The 18,602-nt window shown below is 40.8% G+C and overlaps 1 protein-coding gene across 4 annotated transcripts in view; it reads right to left on the bottom strand.

Annotated features, from left to right (window-relative positions):
- Window positions 1-18,602, bottom strand: part of CCDC30 (coiled-coil domain containing 30) — a 125,940-nt gene that overhangs the window by 50,974 nt on the left and 56,364 nt on the right. For 3 of the 4 annotated variants that reach the window (XM_042996824.1, XM_042996823.1, XM_042996825.1), the window contains exons 5-6: window positions 7,166-7,409; window positions 3,022-3,201 (exon numbers count right to left, since the gene is read on the bottom strand). In XM_042996824.1, coding sequence (XP_042852758.1) covers window positions 3,022-3,201; window positions 7,166-7,409 — 424 coding nt within the window. The remainder of the gene's footprint in view (window positions 1-3,021; window positions 3,202-7,165; window positions 7,410-18,602) is intronic. The other variant, XM_042996827.1, reaches the window with a different exon arrangement.

Below are 18,602 nucleotides of genomic sequence, written 5' to 3'. Positions count from 1 at the left end.
ACTTTCTGAGTGTTATATTTCATAATAAAATGGTTTAAAAGTAATAAATTAATACTCTAGTTTCTTTCTTATTTGAGAGAGAGTGTATGTGTGTGCGTGGGGGAGGGACAGAGAGAGAGAGAGAGAGAGAGAGAGAGAAATATCTTAAGCAGGCTCCATGCTCAGTGCAGAGCCCAACTTGGGGCTTGATCCCATGACACTGGGATCATGACATGAGCCAAAATCAAGAGTTGGGCACTCAACCATCCAAGCCATCCAAGCATCCCATTCTCTGGTTTCTTAATCAGTCTTATAAGTATGCCTAACATTAGCCAGAGCCCCAGAGTTTGATCATCTCTGAGTGGATTTTAAAGAGTGAGTTCTAAGTTTGCAAAGCTGAGGTTCCAAAATGAGGAAAGGTATAATACAGAAAGATTCCTTCATAGGAAAAAGAGAAACAGACCTGAATTTAAATTCTGACTCCATGATTTGTTAGCTTTGCAATACTGAATAGTTTCTCATCTATAAAATGCTGACCCTTTAGGGCTGTAGGGAGGTTTATAAGAGATAAAACAGACAAAGTGTCAATAAAAGGTAATTGGCTGTTATATATGACTTTGCTTAGGTGCCTGGCCTAAGGGATCAGCCAAAACACTGATGTCTCATTACTGGAATGGCCAATATTTTATCCCACCATGAAGGGATTTAAAACAGAACAAGAGATGGCTTCACTTTTTACCAATTTATCATTTACCTATCCCTGAAGGACTCATTCATTAATTCAACAAAAATTTCTAGGGTGTCAACCACAGATAAGGCATTATAATCTGTGTTGTCCGATCATTACACCTTAAGAAAGATGTAGTATTGCTTGAATATTTTCAGAGTTAGTTAAGAGGATCTCAGAAATGTGTTATAAGGAAATGTGATAAAGATTTGGAATTTTTTTTTTAACGTATTTATTTATTTATTTATTTATTTATTTATTTATTTATTTATTTATTTTTGAGACAGGGCGAGACAGAGCACAAACAGGGGAGGGTCAGAGAGAGGGACACACAGAATCTGAAACAGGCTCCAGGCTCTGAGCTGTCAGCACAGAGCCCGATGCGGGGCTCGAACTCACGGATCGCGAGATCATGACCTAAGCCAAAGTCGGCCGCTTAACCGACTGAGCCACCCAGGCGCCCCAAGATTTGGAATTTAATTTAAAACTACAAAGGCTTGAGAGAATGTGACCAATATTTAAAAAAATCATGAGGAATGAGGGTAAGAAAGAGGTTTATTCAAATAATCCTGGAACACTAGGACTCCCTAGAAAGGCTTCCCTTAGGTATTGAGGAGGGCACCTTTTAGGATGAGCACGGGGTGTTGTATGGAAACCAATTTGACAATAAACTTCATATATTGAAAAAAAAAAAAAAGAAAGGCTTCCCTTAAAGTTTGACATAAATGACTGCTTGTTTTCATCTACATCTCCTCTACTAGATTGTGAGTTACTAAAAAGTAGGGACGTTTCTTGATTAATTTATTAAAATTTTATCTTATTTTTTATTTTTATTGAAAGAGAGAGAGAGGGCCTGTGAGCAGGGGAGAGGCGGGGAGGGAGAATCTTAAGCAGGCTCCATGCTCAGTGCAGAGCCGGACACGGGGCTAGATACCACAACCCTGGGATCATCACCTGAGCTGAAATCAAGAGTCAGAGGCTCAACTGATTGAGCCACCCAGGTGCCCCTTAATTCATTTTTATGTCACTATTTGAATAAGTTACCTTGTTCCTGCCTCACCAGATGTGACAAATTTTCCTATAAAAGGTCAAGAGCATAAATATTTTAGCCTTTGTGGGCCACATGGTCTCTGTCAGAACTAGTCAAATCTGCTTTTGTAGTACAAAAGCAGCCATCCATAATATGTAAACAAACAGGTATGGCTGTGTGCCAATAAAGTTTTATTTACAAAAACAAAAGGTAGGCAGGATTTGACTCTGGATGGGTCCCTACTAACCAGGGGATAAGAATCGTATTGGTTTTACCTACAATTAAACCTTCGGTATCAACAAGATTGCCTGCGCAGGATATGACTGATGCTTAGCACATATTTGTTGAATGTTGAATTCCAGAACTTTAGATGGGGACTTATAGAAACTAGGTCCCTGATATATGCTTACAGAATTGAACCTCAATTAAAAGGAAGCACTACTTTACATGATGGTTCAGTTTGAATATTTATGTGGTTCACAAAATTTAGATGACTCTGTGGATGACACTTCTCCATAGATTATTTTATTTATTTTACTTGTTTATTTTTTTAGAGAGAGAGGGCACAAGTGAGAAAGGGGCCGAGAGAGAGAGAGAGAGAGAGAGAGAGAGAGAGAGAGAGAGAGAGGGGGAGGAAGCAGAGCCCACTCGAAATGGGACTCGTGTTTTACCCGAGGTGTGGCTCGTGCTCATCTGATCTGGGACTTGAACTCACAAACCATGAGATCATGACCTGAGTGGAAGTCAGATGCTTAATGACTGAGCCACCCAGGCATCCACGATAGGTTATTTTAAAACAGGCATATTTAGGGGATGTCCTCCTAACTTTTTGATAGTCTTGAGTCAGGAAGAACAAGTTTGCCCTCCTAGGAATTGTACCTCGGTGCAGTTGATATTTGATTCAACCAATAATAATGGATACATCTCTTAGGGAATAAATAAGACTACAGCTAGAACTAGGTCAAGACCACTAGTGTTTGGGGTCAGGTGGTTCAAATTGATTAAGTGTTAAAAGTTGTAGCTAATGATTTCAAAAGATTGTATAACTTAAAGTGTTTCACACTGACAGGTTGACAGTATATACACAGCTTCAGCAGCAGAGAAACAATTGAACTGTGTACCTACTTGGTAGGACAGTCAGAGCGAGTTATCAGAGAGCTCACATTGTCCACACATCTGTGGATCCTATCATGAACTATGCAGCTGAGGAGTTCTAATTCATTTATCCACAGGGCTGATTAAGCAATTGAGACCCTCCAATCAAGGACACACCCACTAGAGTTACCTTAATGCTTTCTTCCTGAAGTAAGCTATTATGCTGCTTTAAGTCCAAATTCTTTCCTCGCTCATACCGGAGCTCTTTTTCGGCTGAGCTGCACAGAATCTGGAGCCGGTGTAAATTCTGGCGAAGCTGTTGTACATCCTCTTGCTGCTGGCATTTCTGTTTTTCTCCAGATGATGGATACTAAAACAAACATTTTAAAAGAGAAACATGGACAATTTGAAAGAATATCGGTAAAACGTGGGTTCCAGCTATCAGAAGCAGAAATGTCAGGACCTGATTATTCATAGGTAAATATTTTTGGAGTTGGCTTACCTATAGCAAATTACTCTTTTTATACTTATGTTTAGTTGGTACATGTTCGTATGATTTAACTCTTGTTATTTTAGAATGAAAATATCAAAGAAATTATTTAGGCAAAGCAGTTAAGCATAGACAACTAACTTTCTTATTTTTCACATCAATGAAGGGAAACAGAAGCATGGACCATTTTAGGGTAAAATATTTCAATGGAAAGTTCAAAGAGTCAATATGTGAAGAAGGAAAGTGTGAATGTGTATGTAGTATGTGTGCATGTGTGTGGTGTCTGTTGGCAAAAAGAAAGAACATTTAGCAGGAGATCTTAAATTTTCAGCCTTCCTCATCACTTTCCCTGTTACTACCAGATGATTCTTCTTCAACAACCATACACCTTCTTCAACAACCATACCCCCTCCTGTCAGGTCTCCAGTGCAATAAAACCGCCTTGACCAAAGGAGGAGTCATTTGGATTCTCTAAAAGGTAGGCTCACATCGGTGTGCTGTGTAGATAAAGAATTCAACTGTATCCAGTTAACAGATAAGATATATTTAGAGTTTCCTGAGTCCTGGTCCAGTGTACTTCCTGTCCATGACTTCCCAGAAAGCCCATGTCATTAGTCTCTCTTGCTTACAACAGAACTGCAACACAGAATTGCCCAAGTCCTATAAGCCCTTCAATTCTCATCTTGGTATATTCAAAAAGGCAGTCTAAGTCCAATTTGCTTGTCCCAGAGTTGCAAGTGTCTAAGATACCTAGAAAAAAATTCTTTAATGGAATTATAATGTAGTTATTAAGAACCCTATCTTTGGAACTAGATGCATCTGGGTTTCAGTCCTGAATCTGTCTTGGAGGAGTTCCTTAGTCTTTCTGCTTTTCATTTTCCTCATCTTAAAATGGGGATAATAATGATAACTGCTGGATGGAGTGAAGGGTAAGATAATGCATGCAAGAACTCAGCATGATGTAGTACCCAAGAAGCACTCAGTGACACCGCCCATTACCCACTACCCATTACTGTGGATGCTACCCAATTTTATTTTAACTGCCTTCTGCTCCACCTGAAACAAGAGTTCTCCTGAAGCCTGGAAAGCCTTGATCACCCGTCCAGCTTCTTATTTAACTATCAGACAACAGCAGCTTTTAATAATCAATTAGTAATCGGTGGCCCATATGGCCGCTTAACATGCCCAAGATATACAAGAGAAGCACCCCCTTTACACCCATGTACAGAAGTTTTTAGCCTGTTTTGAGGATGAGAAAAGCCAGAACAATAGTTTTTCTTGCCTACATTTTCTAGTCAAGTCACTTTGCCAGAGTAGAAATGCAAATTATTTTTCATGAAAGGCAACCATTAAAGAAGCTACCAAACAGTCAAGTGACCAACATACAGGGTCCTTATTTCTTCCCCACATGTAAATTGCTTCCTGGTAGAAAGTTATTACAGAGGCGGTTAGACTCAGCCAGGCTACTAGGAACCATGTAGGAGTGCAAAGGAAAGTACACAAGCATCCTTTCTTGATCAATCAACAGATTTATTAAGGCAATTCATCCTGAGTCTCAGCTGACTCATCTGCAAATTAAAGGCATAAGACCAGATGATGCGTAATGTCTCTTCCATCTTAAGGAATTCATAATTCCTTAAGAATTAAAATAAATAAAAATGGACCCAGTACTAATTATCTTAATTTTATAGGCTTAAAATCTAGCTTTTAATATTTTAAAATATTGTCTTCATAGAAAACATTAGAAAAATCTAATATGAACCAAATCCATATACTGGTCCCAATGACAAGATCATTCCTTTTGTGGAAACAATTAAAGCTTACGAACCTTAAATATTCTCATCCAGTGAATGTGGATGGAATGGGCTATCCCACCTGTGAATGTGTCACTCAACAAACAAAGTCCACTTGTTCTGACTCTCTACTCAGCAAACATCCTTCAGATTTTGATTTTTCTTCACTCTCTACAGGTAAATGTGCTGTTTATTTAAACAAGTTCAAGTGATAATTATGATTAATCATTACAGAATAATAACTAACAGCCATTCTGATTTTACCCAATAGTCTCAAAAGTTTGGTTTGAGTTTATCCCCAAGATACAGATCCATTCTAGGGGGAAATTTATAGCCACCAGTAGACCCAAGCACCCCCTACACAGAAAAAGGTTCTGAAATTATCACTGCACAGCACACTGCAGAAACACTAAAGTCTGTCCAAAATCCTTGCCTCCTTAAAGAAGTAAATGAAACAGTGTGTGTTACACTGTTTTGGGAAATGTAAAGTTCAAAACACGAATACGTTATTTTTTCCCATGAAGCCCACATCTATTTTGTTTCCTGCTGTATGGGCCCTAACACGGGGCCTGACCCATCATAGATGCTCAATTAACAACAGCTGGATAAACGAGTAAGAGCAACTTACTCTTCTTTCAATAATTCAAAGTCATTATTGTGGAATAAAATTACTGAACTCTGCAAGAATTCAGTGAAACCCTAAGAAGCTGTGTGGCATAAAGGACTATTTGTCCTTTCACAAAGTGGCTATTTGCCCAGATTTCCCATATAATTCATATATATTTAATAGTTGTCACATCCCCCCTAGTATTGAGAAATGATTCTTCAAATAATGAGAAAGTATAAATTAAATAAAATTGATTGATCATTTTAAGCTCATAAACAAAAGATTTTATAACCTTTGTGACCACAGTGCTCAGCCTCTTTCCAAGTTGCCTACACTGGCTTACTTCCCAATAAATAGACTGCCTGGGGGCTTGAAAATGAACTTCTTTTTGAACATTTGATGTCCTAGATCCCTCTGGTCTTCTGAACAAACCCAGAGACTCCCTTCTTTTTCAAATGTATCTGAATCTCCTTTCAGGTATCTATTTTCTTTCTCTACTGTGACTTGCCTAGTTTTCAGACTCTATATCTGAATCTCTTTTCAAACGTTTTTTTGACTTCCTTTACTATTACTCTGCCTCTCCCCTCCCCCCAAATATACACTTGAATCCATTTTTAAATGCCTCTTGTCAGTCTTTTTTTTTTTTTTTTTAATTTTTTTTTCAACGTTTTTTATTTATTTTTGGGACAGAGAGAGACAGAGCATGAACGGGGGAGGGGCAGAGAGAGAGGGAGACACAGAATCGGAAACAGGCTCCAGGCTCCGAGCCATCAGCCCAGAGCCTGACGCGGGGCTCGAACTCACGGACCGCGAGATCGTGACCTGGCTGAAGTCGGACGCTTAACCGACTGCGCCACCCAGGCGCCCCCTCTTGTCAGTCTTTTGAAGTTAGTTTACTTATGTGTACAAAGGCTTCCCTCTGTGGATCTCAGAATAATTCCTAGAAAGGTATGTGTAGGGATATCTTAATTTGTATGAGAGAGAACCTGCAAAATTGAGCTGTAAGAGCTGAAGTGTGGTTGGTCGTCACTCTCTTGATCTCTCCAGCAGGTAGATCTCTAGTAAATAGCAAAAGCCAAACTTAATTCCAAGACTGTGATCTCTTCCCCACCCAAACAAAGTATTTTGTACATCTAAGCTAGGTGCAATGAACAGAAAATGTGGCACAAATCCTGCCCTTCCCTGTCTTACCTCCCCAGGGCAGACATTGACAACCAATCAGCATTCCTTTCTGCGGAGCCTAACCGAGCCTAAGAGCCCTTTATAACAAAGTGCATCAATGACCGGGCTTAGTTCAGATTTTGGTTGCTATTTTATTACCATTCAGGCCATGGTTATGAGCGTGCTTAACAAAACACACTGATGTTGTTGTAAAAATTATGCCTATATCCACAGCTGACCGGAGGAAATGGACCCAGTCAGAGCATGTGTTTACAGCACCTACCTGGGTACCACTGTCATCTGAATTATCCCCGGAGCTCTGAGATGGAAGGAAGCTCCGATTTACACAATTCAGCTCTTGTCTAAGCCTCACAGTTTCCTCAGGCTTCAAGGTCAACTGTTGTTCTCCGCCTTTCATATCTTGGTTCTGTTGTGAGTCCTCCTCCTCCTGCCTCTCTTTTGGCAAAGTGCCCTCCTCTACTGACTCCTCAGGAATTTCCTTCTGCTTACTTTCTCCTAGTTCAGGACTTGGTGCAAATATAACAACAAAAAACTGTCAAAATGTTCATTACAGTAGCAGAATATGGAGAAAAAAAAAAACCTTAACAGTGCTACAAGCCAATTTTCCAACTTGAATTCTTTTTTTTTTTTTTTGTTAATTTTTAATGTTTGTTTTTGAGAGAAAGAGAGAAAGAGAGAGAGAGAGAAAGAGAGGGAGGAAGAGAGAGAGAGAGAGAGAGAGAGAGAGAGAGAGAGAGAGAGAGGGAGAAAATGATCAGGGGAAGGGCAGAGAGAGAAGGAGAAACAGAATCTGAAAAAGGCTCCAGGCTTTGAGCTGTCAGCACGGAGACCCATGCGGGGCTCAAACCCACAAACTGTGAGATCATGACCCGAGCCTAAGTTGGATGCTTAACCAATTGAGCCACCCAGGCACCCCTCCAACTTGAATTCTACAGCAGAACGGTTATCTTACTCTCATAAATAAACTTTAAATACAGATGAGTCCTTTTTTTTTTTTTTTTTTAACTCACATTCAGGGAGATGACCCATCAAAGACTTTCGTCTATGCCAAAACAACCAGTTAAATGAATTTTTCACTTTTCAACTTTAAGTATGACATTGGGCAGACACAGCTTATAAAGATTTTTAAAATTTTTTATAATTTGTTATTAAAAAATGTTTATTCTAGAGAGAGAGAGGGAGAGAGTGAAAACAGGGAGGGGCAGAGAGAGAGGAAGACAGAGAATCTGAAGCAGGCTCTGTGCTGACAGCAGAGAGCCCCACGTGGGGCTCAAACTCACAAACCGTGAGATATGACCTGAGCCGAAGTTGGTTGCTTAACCAACTGAGCCATCCAGGCACCCCTAAAGATTTTTTTAAAATTACTCAGTAAGCACCAGGCATTTTGGCAGGCACTAGGACATATCCCTGCCCTAAAGGGCTTACAATTTAGTGAGTAAAAAAAGATAAGTAAATAAGGGAGTAGATTAAACTAGTAGTAAGCCATCTGAGTCCTGACGGATGAGTAGGCACAAACTAGGAAAACATAAAGGGACAGGTGTGTGCATACTCGCGTGTATGTAGGTGTGTTGGGAGAAGGTGTTGGTATAGATGAGAACAGAGAGAAAAAAAAGGGTGTTCGAGGATGTCTTAAAAAATAAAGTGGGTAAAGGCCCAGAGACAAAAGAGAGAACGTCCTTTAGGAAGATCATTTGGATGCCACGTGGCAGGGAAACCAGAGATTATCGTTTATCCCATGTGATAAACCACAGGGGCTAGAACAGGGTGGTGGGGATGGAAACAAGTGGTGGATTCTAGAGATATTTAGAACACAATATTGATAAAAATTTGTTATGAACTGGCTGTGGCAGGGGAGAGAGAAAAAGGAATAAAGGATGACACCTGGATTTCTGCCTGGAGCAGAGAGGCCAGTGGATGGTAGACCAAGAAGGGGGAATGGGGATTTAAATTGGAAAGATGGGGGCGCCTGGGTGGCTCAGGCGGTTAAGTGTCCATCTTTGGCTCAGGTCACGATCTCACAGCTCATGACTTTGAGCCCCGTTTTGGGCTCTGTGCTGACAGCTCAGAGCCTGGAGCCTGCTTTGGATTCTGTGTCCCCCTCTCTCTCTTCTCCTCCCCTGATCCCTCTCTGTCTCTGTCTCCGTCTCTCAAAAATAAATAAGCATTAAAAAAAATTGGAAAAATGCCTCTGGTGAAGATACAGATACAGAAGAATGTGAGAAGCCTTGGGATGGGATAACATGAGCCAAGGAGAAGGCAGGAAGTGAGAGGAGGAGGACCATTCTAGATAGGAACCTAAAGACCGGTAAGGAACAAGCAGGGGAATGAGAGTCTGGAGAGGAAGCTGAGAAGCCAGGGAGGGAGGAGGGAAACCAAGAGACTGTGAGACACAGAAGCTGAGGGGAGGGAATGCACCTTCAGTGGTTAGACAGAGTGGATGAAAAGTAGTATGAACACAAGCATGCCGATTTTATTTTTGCTCCTTCATTTTAAATTTGTTTCAGCTATCTTGGAGCCTAGCATAGCATGCTTCACAAATCATAGTTGGTGCTCAAATTCTTCAAGAAGGCAATTTGGCAGTACAGATCAAGAGCCATAAAAATGTTCAGACCCTTTGACTGAATAATTGAATACCAATGAATTTACTGCAGTAGAATAATTCATGAGAAGAAAAGAGCTGAATGTATAATAACGCTCATAAGCATGCTACTTAAAACAGTGATTAAATGGAGACACAGAAATGGCTGAGAGAATTAAAGATAAATCAACTTGAAAGTGGTATAAAGACTATTCGTCAACATGAAAAATACGTTAATTAAAGTAAAATGGTAGGACAATAAACTATATATGTGTATGTATATGTGTATAAACATATATGATACCATGGGAAATGTACATATAGAAGAAACTGGAAAGGAACAGGGGAAAAATTATGTCAGGGAGTCTTTATTTTTCCCTTTTAAAATTCCTTTAGTACTGTATTAAAAAAAGAATGAAATATTTTATTTTGAACTCAGCAGTTTTTTAAAGATAATATATTCAAACAAGGAGTGCCTCGGTGGCTCAGTCAGTTAAATGTCTGACTCTTGGTTTCAGTTCAGGTCATGATCTCATGAGTTTCAGGCTCACATAGGGCTCTGCACTGACAGTGTGGAGCCTGCTTGGGATTCTCTCTCTCCCTCTCTCTCTGCCCCTCCCCTGTCCACTCTCTCTGTCTCTCTTTTTTTTTTTTTTTTAAATTTTTTTTTTCAACGTTTTTTATTTATTTTTGGGACAGAGAGAGAGACAGAGCATGAACGGGGGAGGGGCAGAGAGAGAGGGAGACACAGAATCAGAAGCAGGCTCCAGGCTCCGAGCCATCAGCCCAGAGCCCGACGCGGGGCTCGAACTCACGGACCGCGAGATCGTGACCTGGCTGAAGTCGGACGCTCAACCGACTGCGCCACCCAGGCGCCCCTCTCTGTCTCTCTTGAAATAAACTTAAAAAAAAAAAAAAGATGTATTCAAACTATACAAAACAATATGAAATAAAGACTAAAATCCTTTAAAAATAAATTTCTGATAAAATAACAATGATGTTTTCCATCCTCCATAAACTCTTTTCCTTTTCCTACTTCCAGTGGAAGCCAGATACACTTGAAGACTGGGAAAATGCAAACATACACCTCGTAATTAAAAAATTTTTTTTTTAATGTTTTTCTTTATTTTTGAGACAGAGAGAGACAGAGCATGAGCAGGGGAGGGGCAGAGAGAGAGGGAGACACAGAATCCAAAGCAGGCTCCGGGTTCTGAGCTGTCAGCACAGGGCCTGATGCAGGGTTTGAACTCATGGACTGTGAGATCATGGCCTGAGCTGAAGTTGGACGCTTAACTGACTGAGCCACCCAGGCTCCCCGTACCTCATAATTTTTAAAATGGAAAAACTAACTCTGTTTCCAGGAAAACAGTAAACATAGTTTTCCCTATTTCTCCCACCAAGTACAACTAAAAACATGGGGATTATATGTAAGACAGACATAAGAAGCCTCTGACAGGTAGAGAGAAGGCAGACTAGGTAGGGTACTCAGGACCTGAGGAATGACATGACTGCGAGCTTCCTGCATTTTCTTTTTACCTCAAATATCTTAGACTTGCAGGTGGAGAAGCCGGCAACCCAGACAGCACCAACAAACACAGAGGACCAGGAAATGGACAGCAAAACAAGTAAGAAAACTTGTGGACAATATCTGCTTTACTCCAAACGCCACAGAAAAAAATTGTGGCCCCACCCTCACCCATGTCAGCAACAGAAAAAAATTGTGGCCCCACCCTCACCCATGTCAGCAAAGGTCAGGTTGGGAGTCTATACTCCCACCTTCACCAGGCTATCATGAGGCACCCCAACTCCCTGTTGGGGTGGTGTCACAGGCCAACAGGGAGCAGAGACTTTCATCCCTGCCAAGCAGTAAAAGACATGGGGAGACTTTCACCCCGACCTGGCAGTGAGGAGGCACCTTTCTCCCTTTCCACTGGGGTGGTGTCAGAGAAGGCCTAGTGGAGAGTAAGTACTTTCACCCCTGTCCAGCATAACAAGATCATCCCTACCCACTTCCCTGTGGGGTCTTGGAGACCCAGTGGTAGCAGTAACAAGGCATTCCCCCCACTCACAGCCAGAGCAGTCTAAGCAGAGGCCTGGTGGGGAGTAAGAACTCCCACCCTCACCAGCTGTAATGAGCACCCTCCCCTTTCCTTGGGTGTCCATGGAGGTTGACGGGGAACATGGACTTTTACCCTGCCTGGGGTGGTAATGAGACAGCATTCTCCTACTCCCCCTGCTAGAAGGGTATCGGAAGAAGCCAGCTAAACTGAAGGTTTAATTAAGACCTAGAGTCTTATAATACCCAAAATATTCAGATTTTAATCTAAAATTACTCCTTATTACAAAATGCAGGGAAATGAGAAAAGGCAAAAATAGATGAAAAAACCAACTTGTCAGAATTATCTGATAAAGATTTTCAATCAGCTCTTATAAAAATGCTTTGATAAACTTATGAATATACTTGAAATGCATGAAAAAATGCAAAGTCTCAGAAAAGAACTACAAAGTCTTGGCACAGAAAGAGAAGATATAAGGAAGAATTAAATGGAAATTTTGGAAATGAAGAATACAATAATCAAAATAAAAACTCAAATGCAAAATGGACCTAAATGCAAAATTACAAATAAAATGAAAGGGTCTTCAAGATTTAAAGTTAAGCAGCATTCTGAGACTTAACATCAAAAATATGATCCATCAAAGGAAAAATGGATATGTCATCGAAATGAAAAACTTTCACGTTGAGAAAATCCTGGTAAGAGGGTGAAAGATGAGCTACAGTCTGGGAAAAAATATTTGCAAATCACATGTCTGACAAAGGACTAGTGTCTAGAATTCATAAAGAACTCTCTAAACTGAACAGTGAAAAAAACAAACCCACTTAGAAAATAGGCAAAAGTATGAAAGGAGACTTCAATGAAGAGGAAAGACAGATGCAAATAAGCACATGAAAAGATATTCAATATTATTAGCCTTCAGGAAAATGCAAATTAAAGCTATAATGAGATATCACTATACACATATTGGAATGGCTAAAATTTACAAGTGACAACACCAAATGCTAGTGAAGATGCAGAAAAATGGATCACTCCTATATTGCTAGTGGGAATGTACAATGGTATAGCCACTGGAGGAAAAATAGTTTAGCAGTGTCTTAAAAAAACAACAAAAAAAACCTAATGTGCAATGACCATGTGGCCTGAAATTGCACTCCTGGGGATTTATCCCAGGGAAATGAACGATTATGTTCATATAAAAGCTTGAATATTTATAGAGCTTTATTTAAGATAGCCCAAACTGAAATAACTTGGATGTCTTCCAATGGATGAGTGGTTAAAGTGGAACAGCCATACTATGGAATACTACATAACAGTCAAAAGGATCCAATTATTGTATCAATAATCCAGATGAATCTCCAGAGAATTATGTTGAGTGAAAAAAGCCAATCCCAAAAGGTTACATATTTTAGGGTTATATTTATATAACATTCTTGAAATGAAAAACTAACAGAGATGGACAATAGACTAGTTAGAATTACAATAGAATAGGGTCTAGAGTTAAGGAGTGGGTGAGGTGGGAGGGAAGAGAGGGGTGGCTATAAAACAGCAACATGAGGGATCCCTGTGGTGATGTAAGTGTCCTGTATCTTGACGGTATCAATGTCAATATCCAGGTTATGCTATTACAATACAATTTTTTTTTTAAATTTTTTTTTAAGTTTATTTTTGAGATAGAGAGAGACAGAGCATGAACAGGGGAGGGGCAGAGAGAGAGGGAGACACAGAATCTGAAATGGGCTCCAGGCTCTGAGCCATCAGCCCAGAGCCCGACGCGGGGCTCGAACTCACGGACCTACGTGAGATCGTGACCTGAGCCGAAGTCGGACGCTTAACCGACTGAGCCACCCAGGCGCCCCTATTACAATACAATTTTACAAGACGTCACCAATGGGGGAAACAGATAAAGGGTACATGGGATCTCTCTATTATTTCATACAACCGTATGCATGTGAATCTACAAGTACCTAAAAATAAAAAGATTTCCTTAAAAAAATAGAGGGGCGCCTGGGTGACTCATTTGGTTGAGCATGCGACTCTCGATTTCAGCTCAGGTCATGATCCCAGGGTCGTGGGATCAAGTGCCACGTAGGATTCTCCACTGAGCATAGGGCCTGATTAAGATACTCTCTCTCTCTCCCTCTGCCCATCTCCCTTGCTCACATGCATTTTCTTTCTGGGTAGCAATAGAACTCTGTTTCCAGAGAGGAAGCAAAAGAAAAGATGAGCTCATTCATTCATCAAATATTTATTGAATATCAATTATACGCCAAGCACTGTTGTATGTGCTAAAAAGTTAACGGTGACCAAGACAGCCGGGACCATGCTCTCATAGAGCACACACCAAGAGGAAGAATATGAGGACAAACAACAAACAAGTAAACAAGATAATCAGATTATGATACATCACAAATAAGGTTAACATGGGAGAGAAGGAGTTAGGACTTTTCCTAACATGGTGTTTAGTGATTACCTGTGAATGTGCAGAGAAGTCAGCTGCATGAAAAACTGGGGGAGAAGCATTCTGGGCAGGAAGAGCTTGTCAGTGCAAAATTCCTGAAGTGGGAATGTGCTTTAAGGGCTAGAGGCTCTGAAAGGCTGCATGATAAACAAGGCAGAAAATGGTATGATGATAAAATTGGAGAGGTAGGCAGAGGCCAAGTCACAGAAGACCTTACTGGTTATGGTAAGGGTTTAGATTTTATTTCAAGCATAATGGGAAGCCATTGAGAAGTTTTTAAGAGAGGGAGTAATATTATTCAAGTTGCATTATTAAAGGACCACTTTGGTTAATCTATGGAGAATGGATTAGGAAAGAGGTATTGAAGCAGGGAGGTTAAGAAGATATCGTGATAGTCCCAGTGAATGATACCAGTGTCAGGGAGTGGGGTAGTAGCAGTGGAGATACAGATAGAAATAAATAGGTTAAATATTTTATGTTTTCATGGTAGAACTGACAGGATTTGTTGATGACTTAGATGTGGGGAGGAAGCAAGTGACTCCTTAGGCTTTGGTTTGATCAACTGTGTGAAGGGAGGGACTATTCACTGAATAGATTGGACCGGGGAAGGAATAGTTTAGAGGAAGAGGAAAATTGCATCAGTAGTTTGTGCAATGGATATAAATTCACTGTCAAGTTGAATCGGAAATGAAAATCAACTTGAACATTTATCATATAATTCTTTTTAAAAAAATACTTATTTATTTTGAGAGAGACAGAGAGGGAGCGTGAGCTGGGGAAGGGCAGAGAGGGAGAGAGAGAGAATCCCAAGCAGGCTCCTCACTGTCAGCACAGAGCCCGATGTGGGGCTCAACCCCATAAACTATGGATCATGACCTGAGATGAAATCAAGAGTCAGATGCTTAACCAACTGAGCCACACTAGTGCCCTGATTTATCATATAATTCTTGATAAAGGTAGTAAGATGTAATGAGATGGTAAATGAGAATGTGTTAGAAAAAAATACAGCTCATTAAGGTCAAGGGAAGCTACCAGCTGCTCTGGCCCAAGCTTCCTAATAAAGCAAACCCAGGTTGAGATCAGCTGGGCTCTGCAAGCTTAGAGCTGCTCTTGGAAGTCCAACTTTGGGTTTAGCTGCAAGTACACAGTGGGAGTAGGAGGAAATCTCCATTCATTCCAATATTTTATTTATTTATTTTTTATTAAAAAAATTTTTTTTCAACATTTATTCATTTTTGAAAGGCAGAGAGAGACAGAGCGCGAATGGGGGAGGGGCAGAGAGAGAGGGAGACACAGAAACATAAGCAGGCTCCAGGCTCCAAGCTATCAGCACAGAGCCCGACGCGGGGCTCGAACTCACGGACCGTGAGATCATGACCTGAGCTGAAGTCGGCCATTTAACCGACTGAGCCACCCAGGCGCCCCATTCCAATATTTTAAAAGTACCTACTGTGTGTCAGGCATTGTTCTAGACACTGGAGACAGTCCAGAACAAGATAGATGGGACTTCATTCTTCTCCCCTTTCCCCCCTCCATGTTATGCATATACAGAGACAGAGTCCTGAGTAATTTTTTAACACCCTAAAGCTCACTTTCATAGCAATTACCTAGACCCCAAGTGTCCCAGCACCTTCTTGCCCTTGGGATATTTGTGACTATGTCCTCTACAAAGTAGATAAAGTGGTAACTTCTGACTCAGAGTTAGGGGATGTGGACCTCTTGCAGTCCTGCTGATAACTTGCTAAGTATGTGACTGTGACCAAAATAGTCATTTTAGTTCTCTTGGTCTCAGAGACCTCTTCTGTGAAAGGAGAAGACTTAGCTAAATAGCAGTGGTTTTCAAACATTTTAGCTGTGGCTTCTTTCTTGAAGTAAAATCTTACACAGAATTCCACTCATCAGTCTTTCCTCATCTCCCATGGCAGTTTCTGAGACCCTTACAGAGCTCCTAAAGTTTTAGAAGGTTGACCTCTGTAAACCACTAGAAGATCTGCAGTTCCCTCCTGTTCTAAGATCTGTTGTTCTAAAAGAAAGGCACTATAAACAACAGAAAAACAAAAAAGAGCCCATTATCTTAAAGGAGCTAAAATCTAGTAGAAGAGATGTGCTACAAGAATCAATCAATTTGGCTTATGGAGCAGCTTCTATGTGCATTGGACCATGCTAGGTGTGCTGTAAACACTTTCTACTTCTCTTCAAATGGAAGGTTTTGGCTCATGGCTTTCTGGTGTCTTCTTCACCCCAAGTCCTGCAATCATCCTGGAGGATTCCAAGGTCCATACAGATCACCCACCAATGCCTTGGCATCTCACTTCCTCAGTCTCCTTATCTCCAGTTATCTTCTCATCTCTCCCTCTTTGCCAGCTACTTGCATAACCACACTATGAGTTGTATCATCAGCAAATGCTTCACTTCCAAAATAACTAAAATTAGATATCCAGATTTCAGCTTTTTCTTTTTACATAATTTTTACATAAGTACCTTCAATTACTTTTCCCTTTTTCTATCAGCTCCCTTTACCTGCTTCTTTATCCAACGTAGAGCCTACTGTTCATTATTTTAATCACTGCCTAAATAAAATGTTCAACTTTCGCCCCCCATTGTCCTTCCACTGCATTCGTGTGGCAAAACCTTGGTCCTGGACGAATCCAACTGTCTTCTCATGCCTATACTAAATGTTGCCCCACAGATCACATATTCTCAAAGACAGATGCCATACAAAGTCACAGTCTCTAGCTTAACTGGGTCCTCAACACTACCTGCCCTCCTTAGTCAGCTTCCCTTTCCACTCACCATAGTGATTATTTCAAACTTTTTTCACTATGTTATAAACTCTGATATTTCTATTCCTCTTTCAGCACATGACTTTCTTTCCTACTTCACAGAAGACACAAATTGTCACACAATCCTTTGGTTTCAAGTTAAAAACTCACTTGGATCTCTGTCCATTCTCCCTTTCTTCCTCCTGTTACAGCGGACCAGGTGGCTGACTTCCTAAGGCTAGCCCCTCTCTGGTATGCAGAATCCTAAACCTGTCCATTTGGGGACTCTTTCTGATCAGCATTTAAACATACACAAATTTTCTCTCACTTCAGTTCCATATTCCCTTCTCCCTTTCACAACCAAACTTTTTGGAAAGCAGCTACACTCACCAGTTGTACTTCCTGAAATTCCACTCACTCCTCAGTTCACTCCCATTCACCATCCCATGAGATGGGATCTAGGGAGTCATTTGTTTTTTGCCCTTCCTTGGAGCTACTCTTACTAAAGTCTTCAACCACATTCTTAATCTGATTCAGTAATCACTCTTTATTCTTTATTTTCTTGGCAGTACATGGCACTATTTGCTATTCCTTTCTTCTTGAAACACTCTTTAATCTGGCTTCTGTAACACATACTCTCCTGACTTTCCTTCTACCTCTCTGGCTGTTTTGTCTCAGTTACTTTTGAGGGTAATTCTTTTCGTCTCTTATAAAGAGGCTTTTCTTTGGTTTCTGCCTTCAGGTACTTTCATCAGACAACAACCAGGGCCATCTCATCCATCATATGACTTCTGCTTATGTCCACTTATAGATGATTCTCAAATTTATCTCCAGCCCAGTCTTCATTTGCTCTTGGCATGGCTGCTCCAGAGACACTTCAAAGTCAGTGTTTCAAAAGCTGAACTCCTTCCCCTCCTCCCTCTAAACTGTGTTCCCAAACTCAGAGGATGACACCATCAAACCAGAACCTTGAAAGTCTTCTTTAAACTCTGCCCACACTCTGACTTCCATGCCTTCTTCCTCATTTCCTATACTCATTAATCCTGAAGTCCTGTTGAGTCTACCTCTTCTCAATTCCCTTTACTTTTCTCTTCCTCACAAATACCACCATCTCTCAGCTAGATTATAGCAACAGTCTCCTAACTGGTCTCACTGCCTTTGTTCCTGTACAATAATCTATTTCCCACACAATTGGCAGAGTGATTTTTCTAAAGCACAAATCTTCTTAGTCTCTTTTATGTTACTAAACCCTGTGGTAGTTTCCTGTTGTCCAAACTTCTTCATGCAGACACTCATGTTCCCTCATGATCAGGTCCCTGCCTACTTCTTCACTCTCACGTTCTCCTTCCCCAGTTCCTCTCTTCAAGCTCTATGCTGTAGCAGCACTGAGGTCATTGAGTTCCTCAAACAAATCATGCCTTCTCTTGTACATGTCATACCCCCCTTGAAAATTAATCCCCCATCTTTTTGCTTGGCTCTCAGTTACCCATACTTCAGGACTCGGTTTGTTATTTCCTTTAAGAATATTTTCTGGTTTATTAGCCTGGGCCAGGGCACCTCCTTTGTGCTTCCATAGTATCCAACACTATCTTCCCCCAGCAGGCTATTTGGACCATAAGGGTAGGAATTGTGTCTTATTTTGTATCCTCAGTGTCTTCCTATAGTACCTGGCACATGGTAGATAGGCAATTTTACTGTTGATTGTGATTGTGTAACGGATCTGAGATATGTGGAGGCTGTGAAGTGGGACAGAGGAGATAAGCAAGGAAACATTATGAGGAGAGAGGGAAGCATAGGGCAGATATGTAGACATCTCACAGTCTTGGTGCTGGGAAGTAATTTAA

Source organism: Panthera tigris, chromosome C1 (assembly GCF_018350195.1).
Source record: "Panthera tigris isolate Pti1 chromosome C1, P.tigris_Pti1_mat1.1, whole genome shotgun sequence".
NCBI lineage: Eukaryota > Metazoa > Chordata > Mammalia > Carnivora > Felidae > Panthera > Panthera tigris.
The sequence above is the reverse complement of the archived record's forward strand: the minus strand, read 5'-3'. Positions and strand labels throughout refer to the sequence as shown.